Here is a 25957-nt window from a genome sequence, read left to right as displayed (position 1 = left end):
TCGGGGTCCGCCGCGCACGGCAGCCAGCCGAGCAGCCAGCCTCTGAGCGGCGAGGGCCAGGGTGGGGGTGGGGTACTGTTTCCTTGTTCTCTGAGAGAAAGTTTTAACATTTGCAAAAACGCGACAGCTGTTCCTTCCCGTTTTGGAGGAGAAGCAGGAGCGCCGGTTCTGGGGTCTCATTCGGAGATCGGCTGCTTTGTTGGCCGGGAGATGGCGGTGATTTCACATCCTGTTTTTGTTTTTATTTTTTTTTGGCGGGGAGGGGGTTTGCACATCGAGAGGGACGGTGTGTGTAGGAAGGCTTAGCCCATTGTATCTCGTTCTTGATCCGCTACGATGATTCCTATGTCATTACTTAGATACTGAGGCCTCACACCTGGACAATGGCAGAGGGTACGATAACCGTTAAAGGAAGGCACTTGCTTATTTACGTCTTAAACCCCACTTCTTCTCTGGGTCACACTGGACCTTAACGCAACTTTGTTCTTTCTCCGCAGTGTCTTTGCCCGTGTTCCCGGTCTGGGTGGTGGTGGGCATAGTGACGGCGGTGATCGTGGGTCTCACCCTGCTCACCAGCGTGATCCTGGCTGTCCTCTACCGAAGGAAAAACGCCAAGCGGGACTACACTGGGTGAGAAACTCCGCTGCTGGGGACGCGGCAGGAGGGGTTTATAAAAACTCCTGTATTTTTTATGGAAAAAGAATTGTGGAGAGTCAGCTACTGTTTGCTTTCCTGCCGGAGTCAGGGCGTCTGTGCAGGAGGTGAGCATACGCAGGCAAGCAGACGCCAATGGCCTGCCGGGGAATCAGGATGTGCCAGGGGTCCCCGGCTCACGGGCTCTGCCCCTGGTGTGGGGCCGCCGCTGCCGCTCGGCAGCCGGGGCTCCGGCCATGATACCGCCCCTTCCACCACGCGGTACTGAAGCCCCCGACACCACTTACCCAGTTTGAGTTTAATTGTCACCCCCTGGCAATAACCTCATAAGGTTCTTCTCAGTTAGGCAAATATAAAACGAACCATGGAGAGTTGTGTAACAGATGCCCCTCCCCCCCGAGGTAATGACACAGGGGTCTCTCTTTTTTTAGTTTGGTTGACAGTTGGATTGCTTTGATCTTTCTTGAATGCATGGCGGGACCCATCTACATGGGGGTGACAAGGGTTGAACCCCAACATCTACCTGCATGCAGTAAAGGGAGGCTGACCTTTTCATCCATGCCTTCTCAAAGACAGCACGCCTGAGCCGGGCTGCGTCTGGCTGCAGGACCTTCCTTTGCCCCGCTCCGGCTGGACAGCCAGCCCACACGCGCTGTGCAGGGCTCCCGGGGGAGGGCAGAGCGCAGGCCGGCTCCGAGGCCAGGGGCGGGGCCACGCTGCCCTTCGGGGCCACGCTGCCCTTCAGCGCCCCGCGGGGACTGCGCTCTGAGGCTTGCATGCCGGGTGCCTGGCTGGTGGACGGCGGGTCCCCCCCTCCCCCACACTCTCTCTCGGGGCTCTGCGGTTCTAGTTTTTAGCAGGAGTGCTGTGTCTGAACGCGTGTGAGTGTTCACGGCCAGACATTACTCGCTCGGAATGCCTCTGATCTTGCATGGTGTTTTTGGATGGCCCATAACTGGTGTGCTGGTGTTCAGCGTGAGACTAATCCAGGGTGGAGACACGCCGGGCGCTGCAGCTCTTGCTTCTGGGTTAATCGAGAGCCTTAGACCCCTGCACGGCGTTGGGGTGCTGCTGTTCTTACTCTGTTTTCTCCCTCCCTGCCATCCTGCCTCGGTGTGCCGGGATCAGATCCTGCTTCTCTTCCACTTGTTGAGAGACGCTGACATAGACGACACACTGGGACTGTAGCAGGGCTGGGTCTCCTTCCACCCCCACTAGACACATGGTAACTAATCCCGTTGCCCGTTGCTGTTCATCTTCATGTGTGTGTTCCGCCCGTGCCCCCCGGGTTGGCCGCTAACCAGCTAGCTCTGAGCTAACCCAACAGCCCGCGTGGTCCGTCCGCCAGTGCGTCCCGCGTGTGTGTTAGAAACCCATCGAGCACACCGCCTGGGGGAGGCGGGGCTGTCAGGCGACACAGAGGCCACAAGCACCTGGTTGTGTATGTTCCCATGTAAAACGCCTTTGTATGTGTGTTTTGGTTTTCTTTTCTTTTCTTTTCTTTTCTTTTCTTTTTTTTTTAATATATGTGAATTGTGTTATCAATGACCGAGACCCTCATTGTGTTAGAAAAGCCAAACCGTCCCGGTTCGGGTCATTTAACCCCCCACCGCAGAGAAGGCACAGATAGCGTGTGCTTCAGTCCTAGCCGGGACTCCTTAACGGGGACCCTCCCCACGCCCTAGGCTCCACCATGACACATCCCCTGGGGAATCCCTGGCACCGTACCCCCGGTCCTGGATTTATTTGTGACATCGGGCTCATGACCGGAGGAAGCTCAGCCCGAGGGACCTGGCGTTCCAGCCCCTTGTCATTCCCGCCTCCCCGGGTTCCTGGTTTGGTCACTGGTGGGAACACAGAACACGGGGAAGCAGGGAGTGGAAGGAATGGGAGGAGCCTGGGTGGGCGCAGTGGTTGCTGAGAGGCACTCAGAGGAGATTCGCCTTCGGTGGTCACACGAGTGCGTCGCCTCTAAGGAGGCGTAGCTTGCCCCGCTAAGCCTTTACCCCTCGGGCGGGCTGGCGGCCGGGGAAAGGCCCCGCACCAAGCACACACGTCCAGCGTAGCCAGGAGATATCATTGGAACTGGGCAAAGGGCTCACATGTCCCCGTAGCAGCTCCATTAACCTGGGACAACAAGCACCAGGGGTCAAGTGTCACGAGACGTGCTTGTTTTGATACCGTTGTTTTGTTGCGTTTTGTTCTTATGCATCTGCTCCTTCACCTTGTCATCATTGCTTTTCTCTATTTTCGTTTCCATATATTGAAAACCATTTTTTTTTTACATTTGTTCTCCACACTGCCAACCAATCAGCTGCAGCTCCTCAGAGAGTGTGTCACCGGTTAAGCAGGCTCCGCGGAAGTCCCCCTCCGACACAGAGGGACTAGTAAAGAGCCTGCCTTCAGGATCGCACCAGGTAACGGGTGACCGCCCCGGGGCTGCGCTCTGTGGCTGGGCACGGCCACTGCCCCGGGCGCGGGGGAGAGTGCTGAGCCGTGCCCCTGGGACAGAGTAGCGGACGGACAGACAGACAGATGGGCACAGAAAGGGATTTAGGAGGACGCCACGCCAACGTGCGCAGAAAACTCCGTCCCGAGTAAAGCGCCTCTCCTGGAGCATTTACCCAGGCGTGGCTCCCGGGTAAGGCCACTGGGGCTTCAGAAGGTGGCTTCCTCTGATGTGACAGAGTCTTCTTTAATTGCTCAGGGACATAAACCCAGTCTGAATTGCGTTCCCTACCGGGGTGCGTCACATAACAAGGAATCAGCGAGAAAAGGCTGATCTTGGTATTGGCAATAAAACAGAAAAATTATTTTGTATGAATTCTTTAGAAGAAATTGAAAGTCAGCATATAACTGAATGATGGTAGGCTTGACAGGGAGGGGTGCGGATTTCTCCTTGCAGCCAGGCCCAAGGAGAAGCAGCTGGTACTTGCTACCTGGCACGCCCCTGGCGCGGCGGTCAGCGCTGCGGTGGGCTGGACGGCTGCGGCTGTCGCCGGTAGGGCCGGCCTTCCAAGCAGCCCGGCTGGGGTCTGAGAAGGAAGGAGGAAAAAAATTTGAAGAAATAAAAGCCAAACGCTTTCAATTCTTTCAGCCATTTCTTCTGGTATTTACCTTCATATTATATTTCTTTTTCTAGATTTTTCATGTTACTTATTGCCTCCGTGTTAGGGAAGTGAGAATTCAGCTCTCCCTTCCCCCAGCCCTCCCTCCCAGCGCTCGCCTACGGCCCTGTGCACGCACGCCTCTTCCCAGTCGGCCTACTTTGCTGTGTTTAGGGAGCTGGTTTTCAGTGTGGCGTGTACCTGTTCTTTCTCACCATTGTACCACATCCATTTGCTTTCCCGTACACGTTTCTTGTGTTTATGGAGCTAATGTTTGCCTTATTTTATTTGTTTGCTAAGTACGTATTTGCGTTCCATCTCAAAACTCTCCAAGTAAGGCACCTGGGCACACGCCAGCACGGCCCGTCTGTTGCAGGTGGCGCTTGATTCCTGGAGCCACGCCTGCCGGCATTTCTGGCTCTGAAGTGCTTCGCGCTGGCGGGTAGCAGCCTTCCTGCGCCCCTCTTCCAAGAGCTCTTCTTTACCCCTCTGCCTTTGGGCCGCAAGTCTTCACCTGTTCAGTGCATTGCCGCATTGCAGCGGAACACGTCCTTTGTAACTTCTTGAGAAAGGGAGACAAAACTTTGAGGCAGAATAATGACCTCAAAAGATGTCCACATCCTTGCCCTTGGATCCCGTGGGGTATGTGACCTCGCTGGTCAAAGGGGACCTTGCAGCTCAGCTAAGGGTCTTGAGGTGGGGACAGTCTTCTGAATGGTCTGTGTGGGCCTGGTGGGACCACAGGGAAGCCACAGGGTCAGAATCCGAGAGGTTTGAAGAGGACAGGCCTCTGGCTTTGCGGGTGGAGGCCGCGTCCGCGCTTCGGGATGCGGCAGCCACTGGGAAGGCCGGGAAGCAAGTTGTCCCCTCAGCCCCAGCGGGAGCCTCGATTTCAGCCCCAGGAGGCGGGTTGCAGACCTCCGCCCCGGGCACTGCAAGGTAGGACACCTGCTGTCAGCACATCTGAGGTTGCTTCCTCCCCCCTCGAGCTCGGGTGAGAGTCTGGCCGGCTCGGGGTCCAGGCTGGAAATCCTTTCCCTGCAGCATTTGAGGCATTGCTGGCTCTTCCTGCTTCCAGTGCCAAGTGGCTGCCATTCCTCCTGCCCAAGGGGACGGTTTTCCCGTCTTTTTCTTCTAATGGTTCTTATTCCTCATGTTGTGAAATCTCATAAAATTGTGGAATTTTTTTTTAACTCATTGTGCTGGCTACTCAGTGTTGTTGTTTTTTTGTTGTTGTTGTTGTTGTTGTTGTTGTTTTCTTAGAGAGGGGAAGGGAGGGAGAAAGAGAAGGTGAGAAACATCACTGGGTGGTTGCCTCTTGCACGCCCCTTCCTGGGGACCTGGCCCGCAACCCAGGCCTGTGCCCCGCCTGGGAACCAAACTGGCGACCCTTTGGTTTGCAGGCCGGCGCACAATCCACTGAGCCACACCAGCCAGGGCTCAGTGAGTTCTTTAAATCTGAAAACTACATCCTTCAGTTTTAGGATATTTTCTTCCATTTTTCTTCGGAAGTTTTCCTCCTTTCATTTTCTCTCTTGTTTAAATTCCTCATAGGAATCGGACCATGTCCTAGATCAATTCTCTAGTTTTTTCATTTGTTTCTGTTTTGCTCCTTTTGTCCTTTCTAGACAATTTCTCCAACTTTTATTGAGTATTTAATATCTGCTGTCTTTCCCCCCACCCCAAGAGCTATTTCTATTTCGGGGGGAGACCACAAAAAAAAATCTGTATTTTTATATTAGGGGGAGGGAGATGGAAAGAAAGCAGCTCCTATACCGGGCCCTACTCAGCGGCAGCTGCTTCTCCCAGAGGTTAAGGAAGACTTTGAGGAAACACCAGTCGTTTGGGAAAATCCAGGTGTAGCTGCTTTCCGTGCTGTGATGGGCGGAAGGAGTGAGGTGGCGCGTGAAGGCCCCCTGCACTGGTCTCGCCCGCCGTCTTGCCTCAGACCACGTCTGGGAACCGGGGGCGGAGAAAGCGCCACTTCCATTCCTGCCTCTTGAGAAAACAGGCAGGAAGAGCGACGCGCCCAGCACGCGGGCGCAGATGGCAGGACGCACGCCTGGGGCCACCGCGAGCGCTGGGCCCCGCTCCGTCACACCCGCGAGAGCGATTTCCCCCTCTCCGGTTGTCATATCCTGCCTTTGTCTTCATGGGTGCAAGGTCGCATCTCTTGGAGCATATCGTTTTTTCTCGTATTGCGAGATGCGTTTTTTAAAGTTTTCTTCGGACACTTGGTTTTGCTCGGTTTCTCTTGAATTCCCCTTTTCTCTTATAACTTCTTTGTCTCGCGTGAGAAGCTTTCTCCAATGCCCGCGACCCCCGGTTCTCCGTTCCCACGAAGGCCCCCAGCCCTGGTGGGAGCTCCTTGTACGGAGACAGCACCCCCTCGGCCGTGGCCGCCCTGATCGTCGGAGCCGCTGGCTGGCGTCCCTGGGGGACCCTTCTCTGGCTGAGGGTCCTTTCTCAGGGGCTGGCTGGTTTCTCCAGAGGGGGCTGGGCAGCCGGGTGACGGGGGCACGCCGTTCAATACGCAAACTTGCCCACCCGCACCCGTTTTCGGGGCCGGCGCCCCACTTCGCTGTGTCTGCCGCCTCCCCCAGGCGCTCCCCGGGCCCCGCCAGCCCGCACTCCAGCGTTTTCTGGAGGACACAAGGAGTCCTTCAACCGTTGTGTCTGTTTTTTGCCATTTTCCAGCATCTGTAATGTAAGCCCAGGTCGGCCTGGAGAACGGGCCTGCAGGCTTTTGACCGGCCTGTCTCAGGGGATACGCTCCCTGTCCCACGAACGCGCCCTGACGCTCCTGTGAGTCCCTATGAATGATGACAGGGGCGCTGTTGTCCAGGAAGTTACGTAACTTAATTTCAGGGCCTGTCCTGTTCTTGGAAGTGACTGTGACCAGAGGTCAGTTAACTAGGGAACACTTTGGTTCATCCTGGTCCCAGTGCAGTTGACCCTTGAACTGCGTAGGTGGGGGTCGCGGGGTCGGGGCTCCGACGCTCGGTGCAGGGGAAAATTCACGGATCGCTTTTGATTCCCCCGTAACGTCACGATTTCAGGTCGGCTATATTTTGTTGTGTATGTTTTATGCTAGTAAATGACAGACTAGACTAGTACCTACACATACTCATGCATTCATGACGTACCTTTTTCTTAATGTTTTTGATACTTTCTAGGCTACGCAGTTCATCTGGGGTTTGTTTGTTTTTTTTCAAATCATTGCAAATCTCAAGAAAAGTCTTTCCAATATATTTATTGAAAAAAAATGTTCATAGAGCAGACCCACGCGGTACAGACCTGTGTTGTTCAAGGGTCAACTGTAGTCGGACACAGCTGTTTTATTTTAAGTGTCTTTTCCTTTCGGATCAGCATTCTGAGATGCGTAGAGAGGGTCTCCCATTCACTACGAACAGCGCGAGGTGACATTGCCGTGACAGGCAAACGCGCATCCGTCCCCTACACACCAAAGGCGAGCACGGAGCTTGGCTACTTGCTTTCCTCAATTGGTTACCTCGGTGCATTTGGAGTATATTTACATGACAGGATGTCGATGGCACTTTATTTATCGAGTGCACCTCACCGCGTTCTGACGACAACCCTACGCGCTGTAGCACCACTATCGGCTGCCATCTCAGAGGCTCACTCAGCAGGCCCCCGGCAGCCTCCGGGCTGCCCAGGAAGCTGTCCCTTGAGTTCAGGCTGCACGCGGCGGCCTCTCCCGGGCGAGCCCCGGGCGCTGCTCTATTTACAGCTCCAGGCTTGGTGGTCCAGTGCAGAGCCCCCCAGGCCGGGCGGGCCGCCCCGCAGGAGCCGGGGTGCCTGGGCCCCGCAGGGTCCCTCCCACCTCACACACCGAAGGACGGGGCCCTGGGGCTCCTCCCAGGAAGGACCTTGGTTTTAAACCACAGGCTCCCAGCCGCTGAGCTGGCGATTTCCGAGCTGAGCGCTCAGCACAGCATCAGCCGTCACCGGCAGAAATGGCGGCTTGGGCTGTTAGAACTTGTCTTCTGAAACCACGGCCGCTTTCTTTTTCTTGCTGCCGTTTATAATTTTAGAGTCTCTGGGACTGTAAGGTCGCGACGTGTGGCCACGTGTCAGACATCTGAATCCCCGGCCTCCCCTGAACCTCCGCCCCCCCATTACCCCTCCGCCCCCCCCCCCGCCACAGGCAGCCCGGCGGCTGCCCCGGCCCCCGCACGGCGCGTGGCAACGGTTCCTGGCCTCTCCACTCCGGTCCGTCCAGGGTTTCTCTCCGAGGTCCACAGAGCCTGTGACGTGATCTTAGAGATCAGAGAAGCAATACTTTCATTAGTTATGACAGGATCAGACTGGGAGAATCATGCTGTAAGTAGGTACGTGGAAGAGTATTTGATATCTTTTCAAGTACCTGTCTGTGTGAAGCGGCCCGTTCAGACTGTGTCTTTGGGTGGCAGCGGAGACGGTGGCTCCTTGGGGGCGCCACTCTGGAGCTCCTGTCCCAGTGGGTCTCAGGTGGGCACCAGTGCCCAGCTTCCTCCCTAAGATGCTGACCCCAGTTTCGAGGGGTGAGGCGCTCCGCGACAGGTATTTTAAGATAAGGATAATTTCCTGAGAAGGAATGCGGCGTTGTTACCGAAATTTCCGAATGGAAATTTCGCAGTTACTGACAATCCTGTTTGCACGTCAGTCCCGGACGGAGGGTTCCCAAGAAGCCCTCCTGAAAGCTTCCTAAAGAGAAGTCTCGCTCTGGAGCCCCGACGCGGTCGCCGTAACTATGGCCTCTACCCACACGCCCGACGGGGCCGCCAGGTCTCCAAACGTCTAACTCGCTTCTCTCTCCCCAGGGCCCAGTCATTTATGCGCAGCTAGACCACTCCGGCGGCCAGCACAGCGACAGGATCAACAAGTCGGAGTCCGTGGTGTACGCGGACATCCGGAAGAACTGAGCGGAGCCCCAGGTCCCATCCTGACCACGAGACAGAGTCGAACTGGACTGTCCTGCAGAAACGTAGCCCGTAGCCACGCGTGGCCCCGGACAAGCACAAGCACACGGGGGCGCACGGCGTGTACACAGGACGTGTGTAAATACTCTATTTAATCTTCTGATGCAAGGAGCCAGTGGTGCATGATGAAGAGATGGTGCGAGTCTACATAAATGTAAACTGTCTGCCTGTTTTTTGGACTTTTTCGCGTTCAGGGTCGTGTACAGTTGGGGAAGTTCAGCAGCATTCCTGTCTCTGCCATTTAGGTAGGGTTTGCCCCCTTGGGGACATGGCGACCTTTTCGTGGCCCGATAGACATGGCCCTCTTACCCAAGGGCTGAACCAGTCTTAGCTGTTCCCGCGGGAGGAGGGGGAAGACACTACGAGTGGCCCATCCCCCACTGCCCGCTCTGCCTGTTTGGTTGTAGTGTTTAGGAAATGCCCATTAGCTATGCCACTTGGGGACGATTTGAGCAGCTTTTGTTGGTGTTTGTTCTCTCCGAAACACAGGGCATTTTTGCGTTCTATGTTGCGCACTCAGACTTGAACATCTCTCCCCTCCCTCGTCCGCGGGTGCACTCACCACAGCAAGGGTGGTGCAGGCAGCGGCCGGAGGTCGCATCTTGAGGTCACGTCTTCCTCGGTGCCTAGTGGCCCCCCCTAGCGATTTGTCCTCTTTTCCAAGCTCCAGTCTTAGCTGCGTGCAGCCTCAGGAGCCCCTGAGGCTAGAGACCGGCTCCATTTTTAGATGAGCAAGTAGAGTCCGTACTGCTCCTTTGGGAATCTTCTCTCTCCCTGCTTGTTTGTTTTGTTTGTTCGTTCTCCACGTTTTCCCCACGGATGGAAACGATGAATGCTGAGGTGAGGAACTCCCTAGACAGTTGGGGCGCCCTTCCCGATAACTCGAGTTGCCCCATCGGCAACCCCCACCCCATCTCAAACCGGAAATTTCTCTTTTTACTGGGAAGGAAAAGCAAAGTGAGATCATTAAACACTTATTTATACTGGTCATTCCTCCATTTGCTGGACTACTTTGTATTAAAAGAACTGTTTTAATTTAAAATGCCCCGAAAGCCCCCAGGTCCGGGGAGGCCGCGGGGTGCGTCTGGGTACGTGGGACGGTTCGTTTTTCTCCCCCTCGGTTTGGAGGTCCCCCACGAGCCGCTTCCTGTTCCTTCCCAGCGCCTGCCGCCCACGGGGGAGTTTCAAGGCCAAGTTCCAAGAGACCGTTAAGGGGGTGAAGCAGGACCAGAAGCTCAGGCAGCCATGAGGTGATAAAGTAGAAAAGGGTGTAGGAGCTTCCACACTCTCCGCCGACACATGGTCTAGAGCTTTCTGCGGAGCTGCTGCTGCTTCCCCTGACGTCCGGCCACACTCCCTCTGTGCGAACGTAAACAGGGAAGGGCTTTGTAATCACGCTCCGCACCGTGTCCTGCAGCTGGGGACTGGCCGCCGTGGGCTGTGTGTGGCACGAGGGAAGGCCGCCGGCCCCGCGGCCTCCGCCTGGCTCAGGGCCCAGCGCCAGCGAGGGAGGCGCAGCGCTTGTCCCGAGGCGTGTCCGCACGGGTCCCCATCCGGTCCCCCTTGCCCCCTAAAGCTTCCTGCATCCAGGTTTAAGACAGGAGCCGTGTGTGTTGGGGAGGGAAGGGCGGGACGCGGGACGGTCTCTCCTCTCCAGCCGGACGCAGAGAGCTCCTTGGTGGGCCTTTGTCTTTAACGCGGAAAGGGCACGCCTGGCCGCGCGGTGTCCGTGCGATGCTTCCTGACAGCCGCTTCTGACAGGGACGGGGAGGGGCGGCAGTCTCCCTTTCCTCCTCCCCCCAGGCCCTGTGAGTAAACTGCACGGTTCTGGTGCCCCTTGACAGCAAGGCCCCGCTGCTCCGTTCGCGGCGGGGACCGGAGCTGCCCCCAGAGCCCCCGCCCACCTGCACGCCCTCAACACCCACACCGGCGGCCTGGCCTCTGCCCTCAGTTCCCCTTGCCGCCTCCTGCCGGACGACGTGTGACCTCCCCGCCCAGCCAGCCCCTCTGAGTCCCCCCGTGGGTCAGCACTTGGCAAAGGGCCCCCCAGCCGGCCGGCCCCAGCCGCCGGCCCTGGCCCTCGGAGGGAGTGGCTCACGCTGGGTAGCGCTTCCTCCTCAGGGGCACCACCTGCTGTGGGTCTTGGGGCCCTTCCTCCTGTGTCCCCGAGGTCCTGCCCCTGGCCACAGGTGGCAACCGTGGGGTTGCTTCTAAATGGAAGAGTCCTTTCCTCGTCGTCTTATCGGCAGAACGAGACCTCTTCAAGTCCACGCGAGTTTCATGAGGCAGCAGCTGAAAGGGATGACGTAGAGATTCACTGCCAGACGCTCGGCAGCCGTTCCGCGGCCCGGGTCCAGCTAGAGAAAACCATCGCGTCCGTTATTCTTTGTTTTCTTTTCCAATTGTTGTACTTTTGTGAGTATTTTAATACATCTTTTTCAGTGACGGGATTGTGTTGCGTGCTCATTTGGAATTAGTAGGGAAAGCGCTAACCGCCCCTTCCTCAGCCCCGCGTGCCCGCCACGGGCCCGTCGCTCACACCCGCGCCTCCGCCGCAGCTTGCGCTCTGCACAGATTTGCCGGTTTGCTCCCCGACTTCCTTTCAGTCTCTGTCCCAGCGTCGCCCCCTCAGAGGTACCTTGTGATCTGAAGAAGAGCAGCCTCACCCCCTCCCCTCTGTCCCTCGACCCTCACCCCCGCCCTCTTTGTCTCCTGTCTACCGATGCACACGCTTGTCTGCGTCCCCTCCTAGAACAGAAGCACCAAGAGGCTGCGCCGGCTCCTCGGTTCCCCGCGCCGGCCTCGTGCGAAGAGCGCACGGTCGCTGGCTGGCGCCTCGCAGGAGCCCAGCCCAAGTGGCCGGCTGGATGGGTCAGCCCCGGGGCTGAGCAGAAGGAAACAGTGAACCAGTAAGCACCCCCCGGGAGCTTGCCACAGAGTGGGGGTGGCAGAAGGCGTCTTCGTCACCACTCAACACTCGGTGTCGGCACTCGGCGCTTCTTGCTCTCCACGGCACCGCGTCAACGCCGGCACTGATCTCAGGCCGGCTTTCAGGAAGACGGTGTTGGGCTCAGGGTGTGTGCCTTGCCGGGAGGCCCGGCTGGTGCCCGAGGGCTTGCTCTGCACCCCTCCCCGCACAGAGAGGGGCCTCGCTTCCTGATAGACACAAGCGGGCGGGCAGGTGCCTGCCTGCGGTTCCTCCCTGTGCATGGGGTGGGGGAAGGGAGGGGATTGTGTGGGTGGTAGAGACACAGGGCCCGCGGGCCTTGTTCTCAGGCCAGAAGGCCTTGCGGTGCTTCATCCATTGAGAGCTGTGTCACCGGCAGCGTCTTACTAATAACTCACTGACGTTTCCCAGCAACGTGTTAACTGTATGAATTGCTGTGCTTTCAGGATGAGCTCCTGGTCTGTGTAACTTTCTCGTCGGGGAGAGAAAGGGTGACAGCCGGCAGGGCCCCCAGGGGAGCGGGCTCACGTGACTGCACCCACGGAGGCAGGGGCCGCAGTCCTGGGCTCCGCGGGGGCCCTCCCTCCCACGTTGCAGCCACCCAGAGGGAGTTTCCTCCTCCTGCAGCGACCGTGCTGCCAACTGCTCCCCTGCCACTTCTGAGGGTGGCTTCTGCCCCTCGGGGCCGGCTCGCCTTGGAGGCCTCGGGGTGACTGCCGTGCGGGCGGGCGGGCGGAGGGACGGGAGAGCCAGGTGGTGTCAGCGCTGGACCGTCTGCTTTACGGCGCCCTTCCCCCCACTTTTTCTCGGTTTATTCAAGATCTGTTATTATAAAGCATGTTAAACGCGCACAAAAGAACAGGGAAATACAGTCACCCTCTACACACCCGTCTTCGATGCCTTCCTCATCCCTTCGTTTTGTCTTCTTCCTCTTTTCTGCGTCATTTCAGCGCCAGCCCCCGAGCCGTGGCCGCGCCCGGCTGCCGTCCTCCGGCGCGCATCTTCCAAAGGGCGGGCATTTTCTTAGGTAACCGCCATGTCTTGTCACACTTAATGGAAACATGCTAAAAACACATGTAAGCGGACCATGCCTTCATGTCGTCTAATACCGAGCTCATGCTCAAAGTTCCTTGTCTCAAAAATGACGTTTCACAAATGGTTTCTTCCAATCAGGATCCGAACGGGGTTCCAGCAAAGCTGTCTTGCATATTTTAAACACAAAAATGGGGTCACGGAGCCCTGCCGTTTGGGTCCCCCCCATAGCACGCCTGGGCACAGGGGGCCACTGGCTATTAACCGCTCTAGGAGTCTCCTCTTATGTGGACAGACCATTGTGTCTGAAACCGTTTCTGAATTCCCGGGTATTTAGGTTGTTTCCAGTTCTCTTGTTTTTTTGCCCGCTGCAAGTGAGCTGGAATAGTCGTTTGCCCTTATGAAATATTAAAGAAACAAAAGCCAAATTTGAGTCAAAGGCAGCCCAGGATGGGACAAGCTTCCTGGTGCCTTGGAAACGCGCGGTCTCCGTCCTCGGGGGCAGGGACAGCCGCCGCCGCCGCCGCCGAGCCCAGTGCTCCCGCTCACATCCTTCCTGAAGCCGCAGGGAGCTGGTGGAGCTGCCGCTGCCTTGGGCTGGGACTTGGTTTGTAAGAAAAACAGCTGGGGACAGGAGGCCAAGGCCCAGGGGTGCTCTGGCACCTGCCGGGGACTTGGCTGCATTTACCAGGAAGGAAACCCATATCTCTCAGCCCCGGGGAGGCCCCCTGGGAGCTGCTACTTCCAGCTTCGGTTCTGCCTGCAAACAGGATGTCAAGGCCATTGTCCCTTCCCCGCTCCGGGCCTTGTGTTCCAGAATGTGAGGAAGGGCCAGGGTTTTCTTTTGATCTCCTTGCATCTGGGAAGAGGAAGCCTGGCAGGGCGCAATTTGCCACATTAGCTTGGGAGCCTTGCGCTCCAGAGCGTGCAGCGGACAGAGTCCTGGTTTCTTGGCCCTCCAGGGCATGAAGTAACCTCAGGGGACGGCACCGGTGGGCGTGGGGACAGGGCGCAGCTAAGGCCGGCCGGCTGAGGGCCGAGGTGCCCCCTGCCCTGGTAAGGAAGGACTCCAAGGGCCCAGAGTGACGAATCTAGGCCCATCCTCCGTGCTGTCTTTGGCTTTGGAGAGAGAGTTTTGTTCTGCTTTTCCACCACAGTTTCTTTCCACTAGAAAAAAGATCCATGAAATCTAAATGTATTTTGTAGGGACTCTCTTAGCGTGTGCACTAAGGCCCAGAGAAATGCAGGACATCTTGCAAAAACCCTGGGCTTGCTCTTGCAGACGGAGCAGCAGGCCAGGCTTGCCCAGAACGTGCCTGGATGCGCCCAAGTTCAAACCTAGCCTTTCTGTTTCACACGTCGGCAGCCGCCACGGGGAGGGGCCCCAGCAGAGGGGGACACGTTTCTGGGAAGCCTGCTTGAGGACCTTGGTCTCCAAGCACGTAGGACCTCCAGGGGACTCGCAGGCGGGGCAGCCAGCGAGGGCCCCCGCTCTGTGTCCTGAGGCCATGGGTGTCCCCCGACACGGGACACCTCAGGACACGCCGGGCTCTGGAAGCGGAGGCTGAGCCGGTGACCTCACGTTGGCTCACCGAGGCGGGGCCGCAGAAGAAAAGCCCGAGGGAGACAAGCAACTTCGGAACAGAGCGACTTGGCTGGAAAGGACGGGCGTCCCTCCACATCCTGTGACAGAGGAAGTGCCAGATTCGGGTTCCTGCTGTGAATCGTATGTCTGTTTCAAGTCGAGTTTTAGAGGGTGGCTCTTCCGAGGCCACGCTCAGGCCTCCTCCCTGGCCGCGGCACGCGTTCAAGTCCCTGCAACATGCGGCCCTTCCTACCCTCTGCAAAGGGACAAGCACAGGGAGCAGCCCCGCCGCCGGAGGGCGGGCGAGGCGCCAGATTCGCCTCGGCTCCCCACGAGGCCCCGCCAGCGGCCTGGAATCCCAGCCGGGGCAGGAGTCCGAGCGGCTCAGCCTGGCCGGCCGGATACGTCGTCTTACCTCTCCTCGACCCCTCGGCGCTCTCAGCTGTCTCGGCTCCTGCCATAGACATGGCCCTGTCCCACGTTCCCTGGTCCCACGGTGGCACTTGCGGGCTGCGGCAGTCATTGTGCGGCACGGGGCGCACGCAGCCCTGACTGACATTTGTGAAGATTACATCAAATTTAAAATCAGATCGTCGCTCACGCTAACCACATGTGAAGTGCGAGCAGGGACCCAAGGCGCGGACGGCGCCAAGAGGGGCCACGCCCTCGTCACAGGAAGCTCTGATGGGCGGCGGCGGGGGGGCGGGGTGGGCATGGCCGCAGTGTCGAGGGGTGTGCCAGGCGCTCACATCCCTCTCCTCGCACGGCGGAGGCATGGAGGGTGGGGCTGGGGTGCCCCTCCCCAGGTGCTCCCAGGGACTGCCACCCTCTGGCTGGCGGAGGGCACGCACTCCATCACTCCATCACTCGCGTGTGCAGAGCTGCTGTGTCCCTCACACCGCGCAGGGCCGGGCGTGGCTGGAGCCACACGGAGCTGGCGCAGCCTCCGAAGGCTTGTCCCCGTGCCGAGCGCCAGGGAGACAGAGCTGAGGGTGCAGCCTTCTACCCTTGAGGAGCACGGAGAGGAGACAGCCCCAAACAAACAGGGCCAGGCAGTCACGTGAGAGCAGCTGGCAGGGGAAGCACAGACAGGCAGCTGGGGAATAAGGAGGATGGACTGATGGACCCAGTCCGTGCAGCGCTCAGGGAGAAGCTGCTTTGGGCCGGAAGCGTTGTGAAGGCCGGTTGGGAGGAACTCCAAGGGCTGCGGTAAAGACCTTCCGGTTGGAAGGACCAGCCCACGGGCTCGGGCTGGGAGGGAGTGAGGCCAACGTGGCCGCAGGAGTGGGCGAGGCGGGGAGCCAGGGCTGGAGAGCTTCCCGCTCCCGCGAGAGACCTCAGGCATCCTGAAGGCAAACGACAGGATTTTAGGTGGCGGAACCAATGGGGATCACATGTTAGCTGGCTCCCCCAACCCCGCCCCAACCCCCGCTGTGTGCGGAGGCTGCAGACCTGAAACTGAGAAGTAAAGTAATCCTGTGGCACCACAGTGTTCCGGGACAGAGAGCTGGGCTTTCGGCAGCTGTGGGGATGGAGACAGTAGGAGGGGCCAGAGAAGAACTGGGAAGAGAGACGCGCTGGTGGCGGGGGACCAAGCACCCTGGCGAGCGGCCGGCGGTCACCAGTGGGCGACCCGGGGACCGGCAGGGCAACATGGCTGGGGCTAGGGTGGCGCAGGGAGAGGGGAGCGAATGCAGTCACCCACTTAGCACGCGCCGGACGCCTCTTCATCCTGAGTCGGCTGGGCCTCTCTGCACGTAGTTGTTGCTTCTGAGCATCCTCCTGGAAAAGCCAGCCTCCGACCTTGTTACGTTGAACCTCCTCCTGCATCTTCCAAAGCTCAGATCGATCGCCGTGGAAACTGCGCCCCCCCGCCCGCAGCCCAACGCAGGACGTCCTGGTCCTGAGCTTTTAACGCAACCACCTCCTGGCCCTTATGAGGCCGGGCCCTTCCCCAATCCAGCCTGCACATGGGGGAGGGGGTTTCCAACAGAGAAACCTGGCCACGCCCTCCCTCACCTCCGGGGGCGACTCATGGTGCAGGCAGGGGCAGGCCGCACGGGCCCACGCCCATGGTGGCCACAGCCGCCGTGCAGCCTGCGCTGTGCCCGCAGTCCCCGTGGTGTGCAACCCGGTACCGCGGGTGTGAAGCAACTTTTGTTGATCTCCTCGGGGGCCCACATAGTTTACTCCTTCGATGAATGTTAGGCTCCTGCTCCTCAGGCCTCCTGTGGGAATTAACTGGAGAGCCTCCGTTGAAAATGTTCTTTACGAGACTCGTTCATTCATAACCCCTTTCTCAGCACATACTTGGTACAGTGCTGGAGGCGGAGCCTCTGCCCTCCGGGTGTCCCTAGACGTGTTCAAAGCCTCGTGTTGGGGCAAAAAAAAACCCCAGAGATAGATCGTCACGTCTCTATTCCTCTCCACTCCCGATGATTTCATGGGTCCCCTGCCTTCTCCTAAAAAGAACTGTACAGAATCTACCTTGTCAAGCGATATTCCTGAGAATCTGGGGCCGGGAGCCTCCTGTGGGGGAGAAGGGGCAGCCGTGGACGTGGGACGCGTCCAAGCGCTGGGGGCTGGGGCTGTGGGGCTGCAGGCAGAGGCTTGGAGGGGTTGACCCGAGCGCCTCCCTGGGCGGCAGCCACTGCAGAGGGCGGGTGCCGCCATCTGCTGGCCAGAGAGAGGGTGCACCCACGGCCGCCCACTGGAACCGCCTCTGGATGGGGAGGGATGGGACCTCCTTCCTCACAGCCTGCTTAGTGCACACCTGAGGGCAACGACGCGGTGGTCACAGAACTGGTCAGTGGCCTGGTCAGGGTTCCTATAAAGCCCGGTGTGCATGCTTCTGGATGTGGACACGTGGAAGGCGAAATCTTTAAGCTGCCCTCAAGCCTCGCTCACCTCGGGCTCTGTCCTCAGCATGTCCACCAGCACTCGGGAGCCACGTCCCAGGACAGCCGGCCACTCCACCCCCCGCCTCCAGCCTTGCCCGTCCGGCTTTGGCCTGGTCACAGAGTGAGAGGCGTCGGGGGAGCTGTGCAGGAGGAAGGGCCGTGGGCACCGCTCGCCCCCAGCGCCGGCTTCTCCCTGGGGGCCTCACCCTCTGCGGTGCAAGTACGGAACGAGGGAAGCCAGGCAACGGGCACAGCCATCGAGTCTGCGGGCGCAAAGCTCCCGTCCAGACCCACCAACCCACCGCCTGGCTCTCTCAGCCCGTCTTCCTCCACCAGGCCCGGGGCCCAGGCGGGTGTCCTGGGATGTCCAGCCTCCTTTATGGAAGAAAACTGCCCAAGCTGCCCCCTTCGCAGGACAATGAAATACGGGCCTATGGGAAGGATGCCTGGGTGGGCCCAGCCCCCGGAAATCCCTGTGGCTCAGGGGGTGCGCATCCGAGGGGTTCCCTTCCAGGATCAGGGCGAGACCAGAATCGACAAACGGAAACCTGTGTGCCCCCGCCACAGGGGGCCGCGGCTGCAGCGTGGCTCAATCGACACACATTGCACGTGGCCCTCGGAGGGGCAGAGAGCCGGACAGGGAAGAGAGACGGTGCCTGCCCCGGCATCCGGCAAAGGGACGCTACTGTTTCGTTAAATGTTAAAAATATGCCAAGTCTATGCGCGTGCTGTGAAAGAGACCCACATCAAAATCGCTAACGCCTCCATTTCTTGCATTTCGCTGCCTTCCATAGTGAGTTGATGCATGTGGTCAGAAGGGCTTGGGAAGCTGCTGCCAGGCACTACAAAAACGTGTCTTCTCCCATCTTGCCCTTACAGACTGCTATGAGAATTTGCAGTCTGTAATCCTGTGTTACCTAGGAAAGACTGAACAACTGCACATTTAAAAATAAACGTTTTCCATTTAATCGATTGCCTAGGCAGGTATGTGGTACAACACACGCCACTGCGATGTGGCTCTCTCCCCGCAGGCTGTAACGCCGCGTGTGGAGCGAGGGCGAGGGGGAGGGCAAGGGTGCGCCGCGGCGCTGGTGGGCCTCCAGCCGGGGCAGGGACCGCCTGCTCGGTCCGCGGCCGAACAGGCGCGGTTTGCAGGCGCCCCCTGGAGGATGCTGGCTACAGGGAACGGTTAGTAACAGAGGGGTCTTACTAGCATCTTCGTTTTCTTTCAGGGAACGTTAGAAAGGATTGTCCAGGATATTCACTCTCATGAGGAATTTGTTTTTTTGGATCTCCTGCAGGTTCACCTTGCCGGACATAACTTTGTCCCATGACGGCAGAGCCAGGAGTGTCGACATCCACTGGTTCTCGGCCAGCTCACAGCCGGAGTACCACCATTCCTGCGAGGGGCAGAGGGGCCGCAGAGGGGGCGCAGAGGGGTCGGTGGCCACGGAGGTCCAGATGGGTCCCACCGCAAGGGGTCACACATCCCTGGGCTTTTAAACCCATGTGAACCCAGACCATGGACACGCGACTGTAAATAAACATGCCAAACGTGTACGTCCATGCACTTGCTCCACAGAGCGTGAGTCCGAGGCACTATGCCAGGGACTAAGTGCGGGTTTGCCTTCGGAGAGGGGAGAAAAGGCATGCGCACGAATGCAACCCAGACTGTAAAGTAGGGGGGAGCCCGGGGGGGGGCAGAGATCTTGACCCAGGGATTGGGGGGGCCCCGTGAGAACTTGGGGAGGAGGAGGTGCAGACAGGGGTCCGCAGGGCTCCGGGCGCCTCCGCGCCTACCAAGACTCCCCAGGCCCCTGCCCGGGGCGCCCCCTGGCGGGCGGGCCTCACCCGGCTCAGGTTCAGCCAGCACGTCTCCAGCAGGTTCCCCTGCGTCTCCGACAGCTGCAGGGCCGTGTCCAGGAAGAGGTCGCAGTTCTTCCCGTCGCCCATGAGGATGCACACGTAGGCCATGAGGTGGTAGAGCCTCGGGTAGAAGACAGCGCCCGTGATGTTCTGCGTCACCAGGCTCTCCAGGCTCTGCGGAGGGACCGGCGGGGCGTCAGAGAGGGGAGACGAGGGCGGCGCCTCCTGCCCGGAGGACCTGCGCACTGCGCGGGGCGTGCGGCGAGGGGCGCACGCCGCCGGCTGGGGCCCTGTGGCCCGGAGACCGAGCTGGGAAGCGGGGGAGGCGGGAGGATGAAGGGCAGGTGGGGGACCCAGGCCAGGGCTGCCAAGGGGGTGGGCGCTTCAGCCCCCACCCCCTGCAACCACTTTTTAAAATAGGTGTATTTCCCTTTGATCATCAGTGTAACTTGATTGTTCAGAATTGAGGGGGGAAAGATGAAAAGGACAGCAAAAAACATGAAAATCACCCCCAACTCCAGCACGCGGAAGGAAATATTTATAATGTTTGGTTGCCTGCTTTCCCACTCTTATTTCTCACCCTTTACACTCACACACTCACACAATCATACACACTCGCATACACTCACACATTCTCTCACACTCTTGCACACACACACACACACACTCACACTTACGCCACCACAGCTGAGATCCCTTTGGATCACACGCAGGGTACATTTTTTTCTCATTTAACATCCTGTTGTGAAGGTTTTTCAGTGACTTGCTTCCTTCACTTCCGGGCTCACAGGGGCCGGCATCGCCCGAGCGAGGGAGGGACACGGTGTGGCGGGGGCGGGGTGGGGTTGCTGGGTGCAGAAAGGAGCACCAGGGGTCATGTCAGGCCAGGGAGAGGACCCCAAATGTCACCGTGCCAACTAGAGCCTGTCGCTGCCCTTCAGGGGTGAAGCTGTGGGCTGCCAGCTACTCCAGTTTACAGAAGGAGGGTCAGAAACTCAGGTTTTTAAACCTGAAATAGCCCAGTGTTTAAATGTTCCACTCCTGATTTCACCGACTTTCTTCGTGAAGGGCGTTTAGTTTTTATACCAATTTTCTTGCCCCGGCTGCTGCGGCTCAGCGGACTGAGCGCCGGCCCGTGAACCAAAGGGTCGCCGGTTGGACTCCCAGTCAGGGCACCGGCCTGGATTGTGCGCCAGGTCCCCAGTAGGGGGTGTGCGCGAGAGGCAACCACGCACCGACGCTTTTCTCCCTCTCTTCCCCTCTCTCTAAAAAATAAATAAATAAAAAACCTTAAAAATTTTTTTCCCTCGTGTCTTGATGGCACAGAGCTGAGCGCACCGCCTTCCTGGACACACTCCTGTTTGCCCTCTGACTATCTCCTCAGGGCGCCTGCCAGGAGGCGTGCTGCGGGGATGGGGCGGGCGGGGGGTGCGGGGGCACATTGTAAAGACAGAAGCACTTGGCCAGATCGCACTCCCAAAAGCTTGCAAGAGGGCCTCACAGCACGCAGGTTGCCTCGGTCCCCCTCACCGGAGGGGGACAGAGGCCGGCTCCCGGAGCCGCAGACCCTGGGGCCCAGCAGGCGGCCTCACCTTGAGCAGCTGCACGCCTGTGTCCTGGGCGTTCTCCGCGTGCTCCTCGATTTGCTTCTGCAGGTGCAGGACTTGGCCCTCCATGTACCCACAGATGCCCCGGAAGTAAAGAGCGGAGGGCGTCCTTCTCGGCACGAGATTTTTAGCTTTGTTGAAAAATATCTGAAACTCCTCCCAGTCCTGAAGTCTGGCATACCTGCGGCGCCATGGAAGAGTAAGAGAAGTCAGCACCGCCCTGGCAAGGGGCGGAGGTTCTGAAACCAGCCTCTCCAGAGGCGGTCCCCGTCTGGGGGCCTCTGGGGGCCCGGCCGGCGGGAATCCCAGGCATGGAGCAAGGAAGGACAGAATGTTTTGATGGTCTGCGAGGAATGGAATCCTAGGGAACACTCGGCCAGGGCCACTCGAAGTGGGGGCCGTCGGCGTCACAGGGATGCCCCTGAGACATGCAAGCTCTCTGGCCGACCCAGGCGTGCAGATCAGGTGGACCCTCGGGGCGGGGCCCGGGGTTTGTGCTGCTTAGCCCGCCGAGGGGTTCCAACCCCCCAGGCGTGAGCGGCAGGGGCCGTGTCTGCAGAGGTAGAGCGCAGGCTGCAGGGGCCACGGGGCGGCTAAGCAGTCGGGACGGCTCCTGCACCTCAGGCTCCTGGAACTTTAACTCACAGAGGCCGGTTAATTTGACTTTGAACTTGAATCTCTGGACTTTCACGGGCAAGGGCAATTAAATTTTGGACTTTAATTTCTCCCAAGGAATTTTGATAATAAGAGATCTCTATTCGAATTTGGAACAGCGCTAGTTGGTGGCCCTTTAAACAGGACTGTCCTCACAGGGACTGTCGTTTAACCTCTACATGAAATCTCTTAAGTATTGGGCAGCACGGCCGCATGCACAGTTTGAGATGGGAAGTAGAGCCGGGAATGACTTCCAGTCCCGGGCATGGCCGTGGGAGAAATACAATGAACGCTCCGAGCCTTCCTGCTTGGCTTCGGTGAAGTCAAGGCCCTGGCTGTGGGCTTGCGGAGGTAAAAGCTTAACAGGGGTAAAGCGTGAAGTCTCAGGCTCCCTGAGTAGCGGGCATACAACTGCTTCTTCCTTGGCCCTGAACTTGCCTTTGAGGCGAGGGCCCTCCACGGCTGCCGGCTTTGCACCCGGCCTAGCCTCCCTCCCTCCTCCGAGGTGGAGGAGGGGCTTGGTTGGGTAGAGAGTTTCGGAGAGGAATCAGGGGGTGTTGCTCGGTCCCTGGGTCGGCCCCCACGGGGGAGGCCGCAGTTTTCCAGAACAGCCCGCTGCTGAGTGGGCCCGCCTCAGCCTGCGGTTCCGTGTCAGGGAGCCCCCTTGCTTGCAGGCATCAGCCGTACCCTCCAATACCAGCTCTCCCAACAACGCTTTTCAATATGTTAGGTCTTGGGGGAGCATGGGGTGCTATTTATTAGTCTCCCCCAAACCGCAGCCCTCCTCCGAGGCCCGCGCGCCTGCCGCGCCGTCCCTGGAGCAGCACCGCGTGCCCCGGGTGGAAGAGATGCCGGTGGCCCCGGATACAGCCGAGGCGGCTACTCTCTCCTGCCTGCGGGAGGGGCGTGGACAGATTACCGATCCCCTAGGTGTCTCCGTAGCAGCCGCTCGGAGGCCTTCAGTCTGCCTCGGGTATAATTGATAAATACTTGTCCTTTCTTCTCGCTCTCGTTTTAAAAAAAAATCTCAGGACTGGCTGTTTTCCGCTTTGGGGCGAGGCCCTTGTTACCATATGGCCACACTCGAGTAGAGTCCCAGGAGGATCCCGCTCTGGAACTGGAGGATCCTGTTGTCCTCGTTGTGGTGGATGAAGTCCACGCACTCGCGGAACGTCCTGTAAGTAAAGCCTGGGGGCGGAGGGGGAGGTTGGCTGCTGGCGGGCAGGGTGGCTCCCAGGAGAACCGTCCCCCGGGGGGGCTCCTCTCTCTGCCCCGTGGACTGCCAGGGCCACGTGGCTGCGCTGCGTGCGGCAACCAAACCCAGCTTTCGTGGACGTGTGCGCAGCCAGGACACATTTCCGTCGTGGTGGCCAGGCAGGAGCGGGGTTCGAACCAGCTGTCCCTGGTCGAGCCCAATGGGCCGGCTCCCTGCCGCCCGGGACTCCTCCGCCTTCCCGCCCACACTTCCCCCCGCCGGCTGCAACACCTGCGGCCCCTTTCCAAAGCCCGTGGGGGCCACCGGGCACCGCCGGCCCTGCGGCGGCGCATGCGCACGGAGCCCGCCTCCTCGGGCCACCCGAGGGATGTCTGGGTTTGTTTCCCGGGTCACCGAGAGGTGCCCGTGCCCCGAGCTGTCAACATCGTCAGTGTGGTCCTTCCCTCTCAAACAGGACATTACTCAGTGTAGCCGTGTCATTAAACACCCTGGTCAGAGACACACGGTGACGCTATCAGTCGCCGTCACGTGTATGTACGTTTACAGGACACTCTAGCCGGCAGCTCTCGCCAGCAGCTTGCTCCAGAACACGCTCTCCTCCGCGCTGGTCTCCCGGTTTGGGCACCCTCCAGGCGCCCCTCGGCGCCCAGCGCCTGGCCTCTCCTTCCTGGTTCTACAACCTCCTTCTGGCCGGAAACCGGGTGGGCGGCCGAGCCCCAGCCCTGGCAGCTGCCACGCCACCCCAGCATGTGTGCGCCACACCCTGGCCACGCATGGGTCCCAACGCCGCGCTTACCGGCGTAAAGCATGATGTCCAGGCAGACTAAATAGAAAAACGCCTTGCTGAAGATGTGATCTTCCGCCACGGACAGGTCCCACAGCCACCCCAGCACCTGGATCAGCTGCTTGTATCTGCGGTCGGATTCACAGGGGCCGGAGAAGAGCATCAGACCAAGCCCTGGGCCAGGCTTGGTCCCGCCCGGCGGCTCGCGACCGAGTGCGACCCCGAAACTTCAAACCCACTCCTAAGCCTCCGGCTGGCGCTCGGTCCACACTGTGCTTCAGGGACCGTCCCGTCGGCGTGGCCAGGGTCCAGCCACGTCGGGCTGCTGGTCCGGGCTGCTGGTCCTGGCTGCTGGTCTCTGAGCACTGCTTCCCACATGAGACTTGGCCCATTCCCTCCCCCTGGCAGGGCCGGAGGCCTGATTCCCACCGTGGGGACAGCCATCTGACCTCCTCAGGTCACTGGCCAGAGCAATCGGTTGGGAGAGGCTAAGCGTGGACGAGAGCATGGTTTCCGAAGGGTGACCGATGACCAGCCGCATCGTCCGTCTTGCTGGGAACCCCCCTCCCTAACCCACCCTGCGGCCGGTGCAGAGTGAGCCCAGAATACTTATTCCTATGGCTTCCTCCCCCTCCTTCGGGAAAGGGCTTTTAAGACAAATACCTGTTTTTCAGCAAGAGACATTTACTAAGCCAGCAGAGGACCTTGGATTGCCTGTTGGGGTTCCGGAGCAGCACCCACATCTTCTGAGCACGGGAGCCTGAGAAGGGAACCACTGCAGAGTATCTCTGGGGGTTACTTGTATCCCTGTGCCCCGTCCTGCTCAGGCAGCCCGTACCTAAGTCGATGGCCAAGTCCAAGTGGCCCATTATGAGCTTGGTGTAGCCCAGCGTTTCGGCCACGTACGCCATGATCTCGCTGCCCGTGCCTTTCAGGGGGAGGCTGAAGATCTGCTCCATGGCCATGACCTCGTACTTGACCCACACGCCCGTGCGGCCGTCCAGCTGGCAGTGCAGCGAGTACTCCAGGTAGGCCTTAATAATCTGCAATGGCCAGGGGCGGGGGGGGGGGCGCGAGGCTGAGGTGCAGCCCCCGGAGGGGAGCCCAGCGATGTCACCCGGTGCCTGCTGGCGAACCGGGGGCTTCGGTACAGAAGTTAAACTGGGAGTCTGCCGCCCGATCACCGAATCACCCAGGACAAGCTTGAGGGCCCCTCTTGTCCACAGAGGCCTTAAACAAGAATTTTAATTTTTGTGGAAAAGAAAAAAAAGCGAGAGCCTCCACCGGGGGATCTGTGATTGCGCTGCAGAAAGCCTCGGGGCACTCACCCCCACCGAGGGGACGTAGCAGGTGCCTACTTGCTGGGGTTGGACAACGGATCCGGGGGAGAAGAGGGACTTGACGTTTTACTTTCTGCACTTCTGTGGTGTTGGATTTGTTATAACAGGCCTATGTGACCTTTGTAACTTGACCAAAAGAAGGGGGCAGGGCTGCTTTTTAAGAGCCCGTTTCTAATGGCGCTCCCAGCTGGGAAGGGCAGCCGGAAGTGGTGGTGGCTGAGCAGCGCCCGCCGGGCGAACGAGGAGAAGCCCGGATGTGCACCACAGCCTGGGCCTGCTTCACGGTGGCGGCGGGTGGGTGTGGGTGGTTACAGTGCTGGGAGGGCCTGCTCTGGGCCGCTGCGCCCTGCAAACACACACTCACTCGTCCGTTCCGCCCTGCGGCGCCAATGGCCTGGCTGCTTTCAGACGCCCCGGGAGCCCCTGCCGGGCCCCTCCACCCTCGTCGCAGTCGTGCCTCCTCGGTGGTGTCTTTTGCCCCGGCTACCCCCGCCCCCACGCGTCCAGGAGAAGTAAAGCGTGGCATTTGCTAGATGTCTGACAGGCACCTGCGAGGCGCCAGACCCTGCTCTGGGTGCTCAGCCTGTGACCAAGAGGTCAAGGCTCCGGCCCTCGCGGGGTGTGCAGGCTGGCAGGGGACACAGGCCACACGTGAACGAGGGGGCAAGAAAGAAAACGTCAGACGGTAACCGGCCCCCAGACAGGGTGGCAGGAGAGACTGCAAATGGGGGAGGCGATCAGGACAGGCAGCGCCGAGCAGGCGGCCTTCAGGTTGGTAAGCAAAGAGCCCAGGAAGGTCAAGGGACGAGGACCCCAGGCAGAGGGGACACCCAGGGCGGAGACCCTTCACCAGGACTGAACGCAGGGGTCTGAGGGACCCGACGCGGCCCACGGGGCTCTGGAGCTAGGAGCGGTCGGCCGGGGCAAGGCCGAGGCCTGGTTTCACGGGTCTCGCTGACACTCACGCACCCCGGTCTGCGGAGGGGAACCAGCGCTGGGGATGTAAGCCTCTGACAGGCGCGGTGCTCCCCGGCCAGGTGCCCCAGAGCTGAGGGCCCCGCGGAAGAGCTGCTTCCCCAGGGGGAGCCCAGACATGAGGTACTTTTGTAAAGGAACCAAGCCACTTGGATTAAATGAGCTGGATTTAGCTTTACAGTGCTTGCCCCCTTTTTTTTTTTTTTTTAGGTTTTTATGTATTTAGTTTGTTTTAGAGAGAAGGAGAGAAACATCGATGTGAGCGAGAAACACCAATCGGCTGCCTCTTGTACACACCCCAACCAGAG

At 59.3% G+C, this 25957-nt stretch overlaps 2 protein-coding genes across 2 annotated transcripts in view; one reads left to right on the top strand and one right to left on the bottom strand.

Annotated features, from left to right (window-relative positions):
* Window positions 1-10335, top strand: part of MPZL1 (myelin protein zero like 1) — a 34611-nt gene extending 24276 nt beyond the window's left edge. The window contains exons 4-6 of the mRNA XM_054587816.1: window positions 498-630; window positions 2969-3071; window positions 8585-10335. Of these exons, the coding sequence (XP_054443791.1) occupies window positions 498-630; window positions 2969-3071; window positions 8585-8686 (338 nt within the window). The 3' untranslated portion in view covers window positions 8687-10335. The remainder of the gene's footprint in view (window positions 1-497; window positions 631-2968; window positions 3072-8584) is intronic.
* Window positions 10336-18383: 8048 nt separating this feature from the next.
* The window catches only part of ADCY10 (adenylate cyclase 10), a 39689-nt gene continuing 32115 nt past the window's right edge, over window positions 18384-25957 (bottom strand). Inside the window, exons 26-32 of the mRNA XM_054587565.1 lie at window positions 24173-24377; window positions 23998-24094; window positions 23347-23462; window positions 22405-22522; window positions 20666-20861; window positions 19059-19247; window positions 18384-18607 (exon numbers count right to left, since the gene is read on the bottom strand). Coding sequence (XP_054443540.1) covers window positions 18446-18607; window positions 19059-19247; window positions 20666-20861; window positions 22405-22522; window positions 23347-23462; window positions 23998-24094; window positions 24173-24377 — 1083 coding nt within the window. The 3' untranslated portion in view covers window positions 18384-18445. The remainder of the gene's footprint in view (window positions 18608-19058; window positions 19248-20665; window positions 20862-22404; window positions 22523-23346; window positions 23463-23997; window positions 24095-24172; window positions 24378-25957) is intronic.

Source organism: Pteronotus mesoamericanus, unplaced genomic scaffold, assembly GCF_021234165.1.
Source record: "Pteronotus mesoamericanus isolate MK-2021 breed Mesoamerican mustached bat unplaced genomic scaffold, CSHL_Meso_final scaffold_1186, whole genome shotgun sequence".
Taxonomy (NCBI): domain Eukaryota; kingdom Metazoa; phylum Chordata; class Mammalia; order Chiroptera; family Mormoopidae; genus Pteronotus; species Pteronotus mesoamericanus.
The sequence above is the reverse complement of the archived record's forward strand: the minus strand, read 5'-3'. Positions and strand labels throughout refer to the sequence as shown.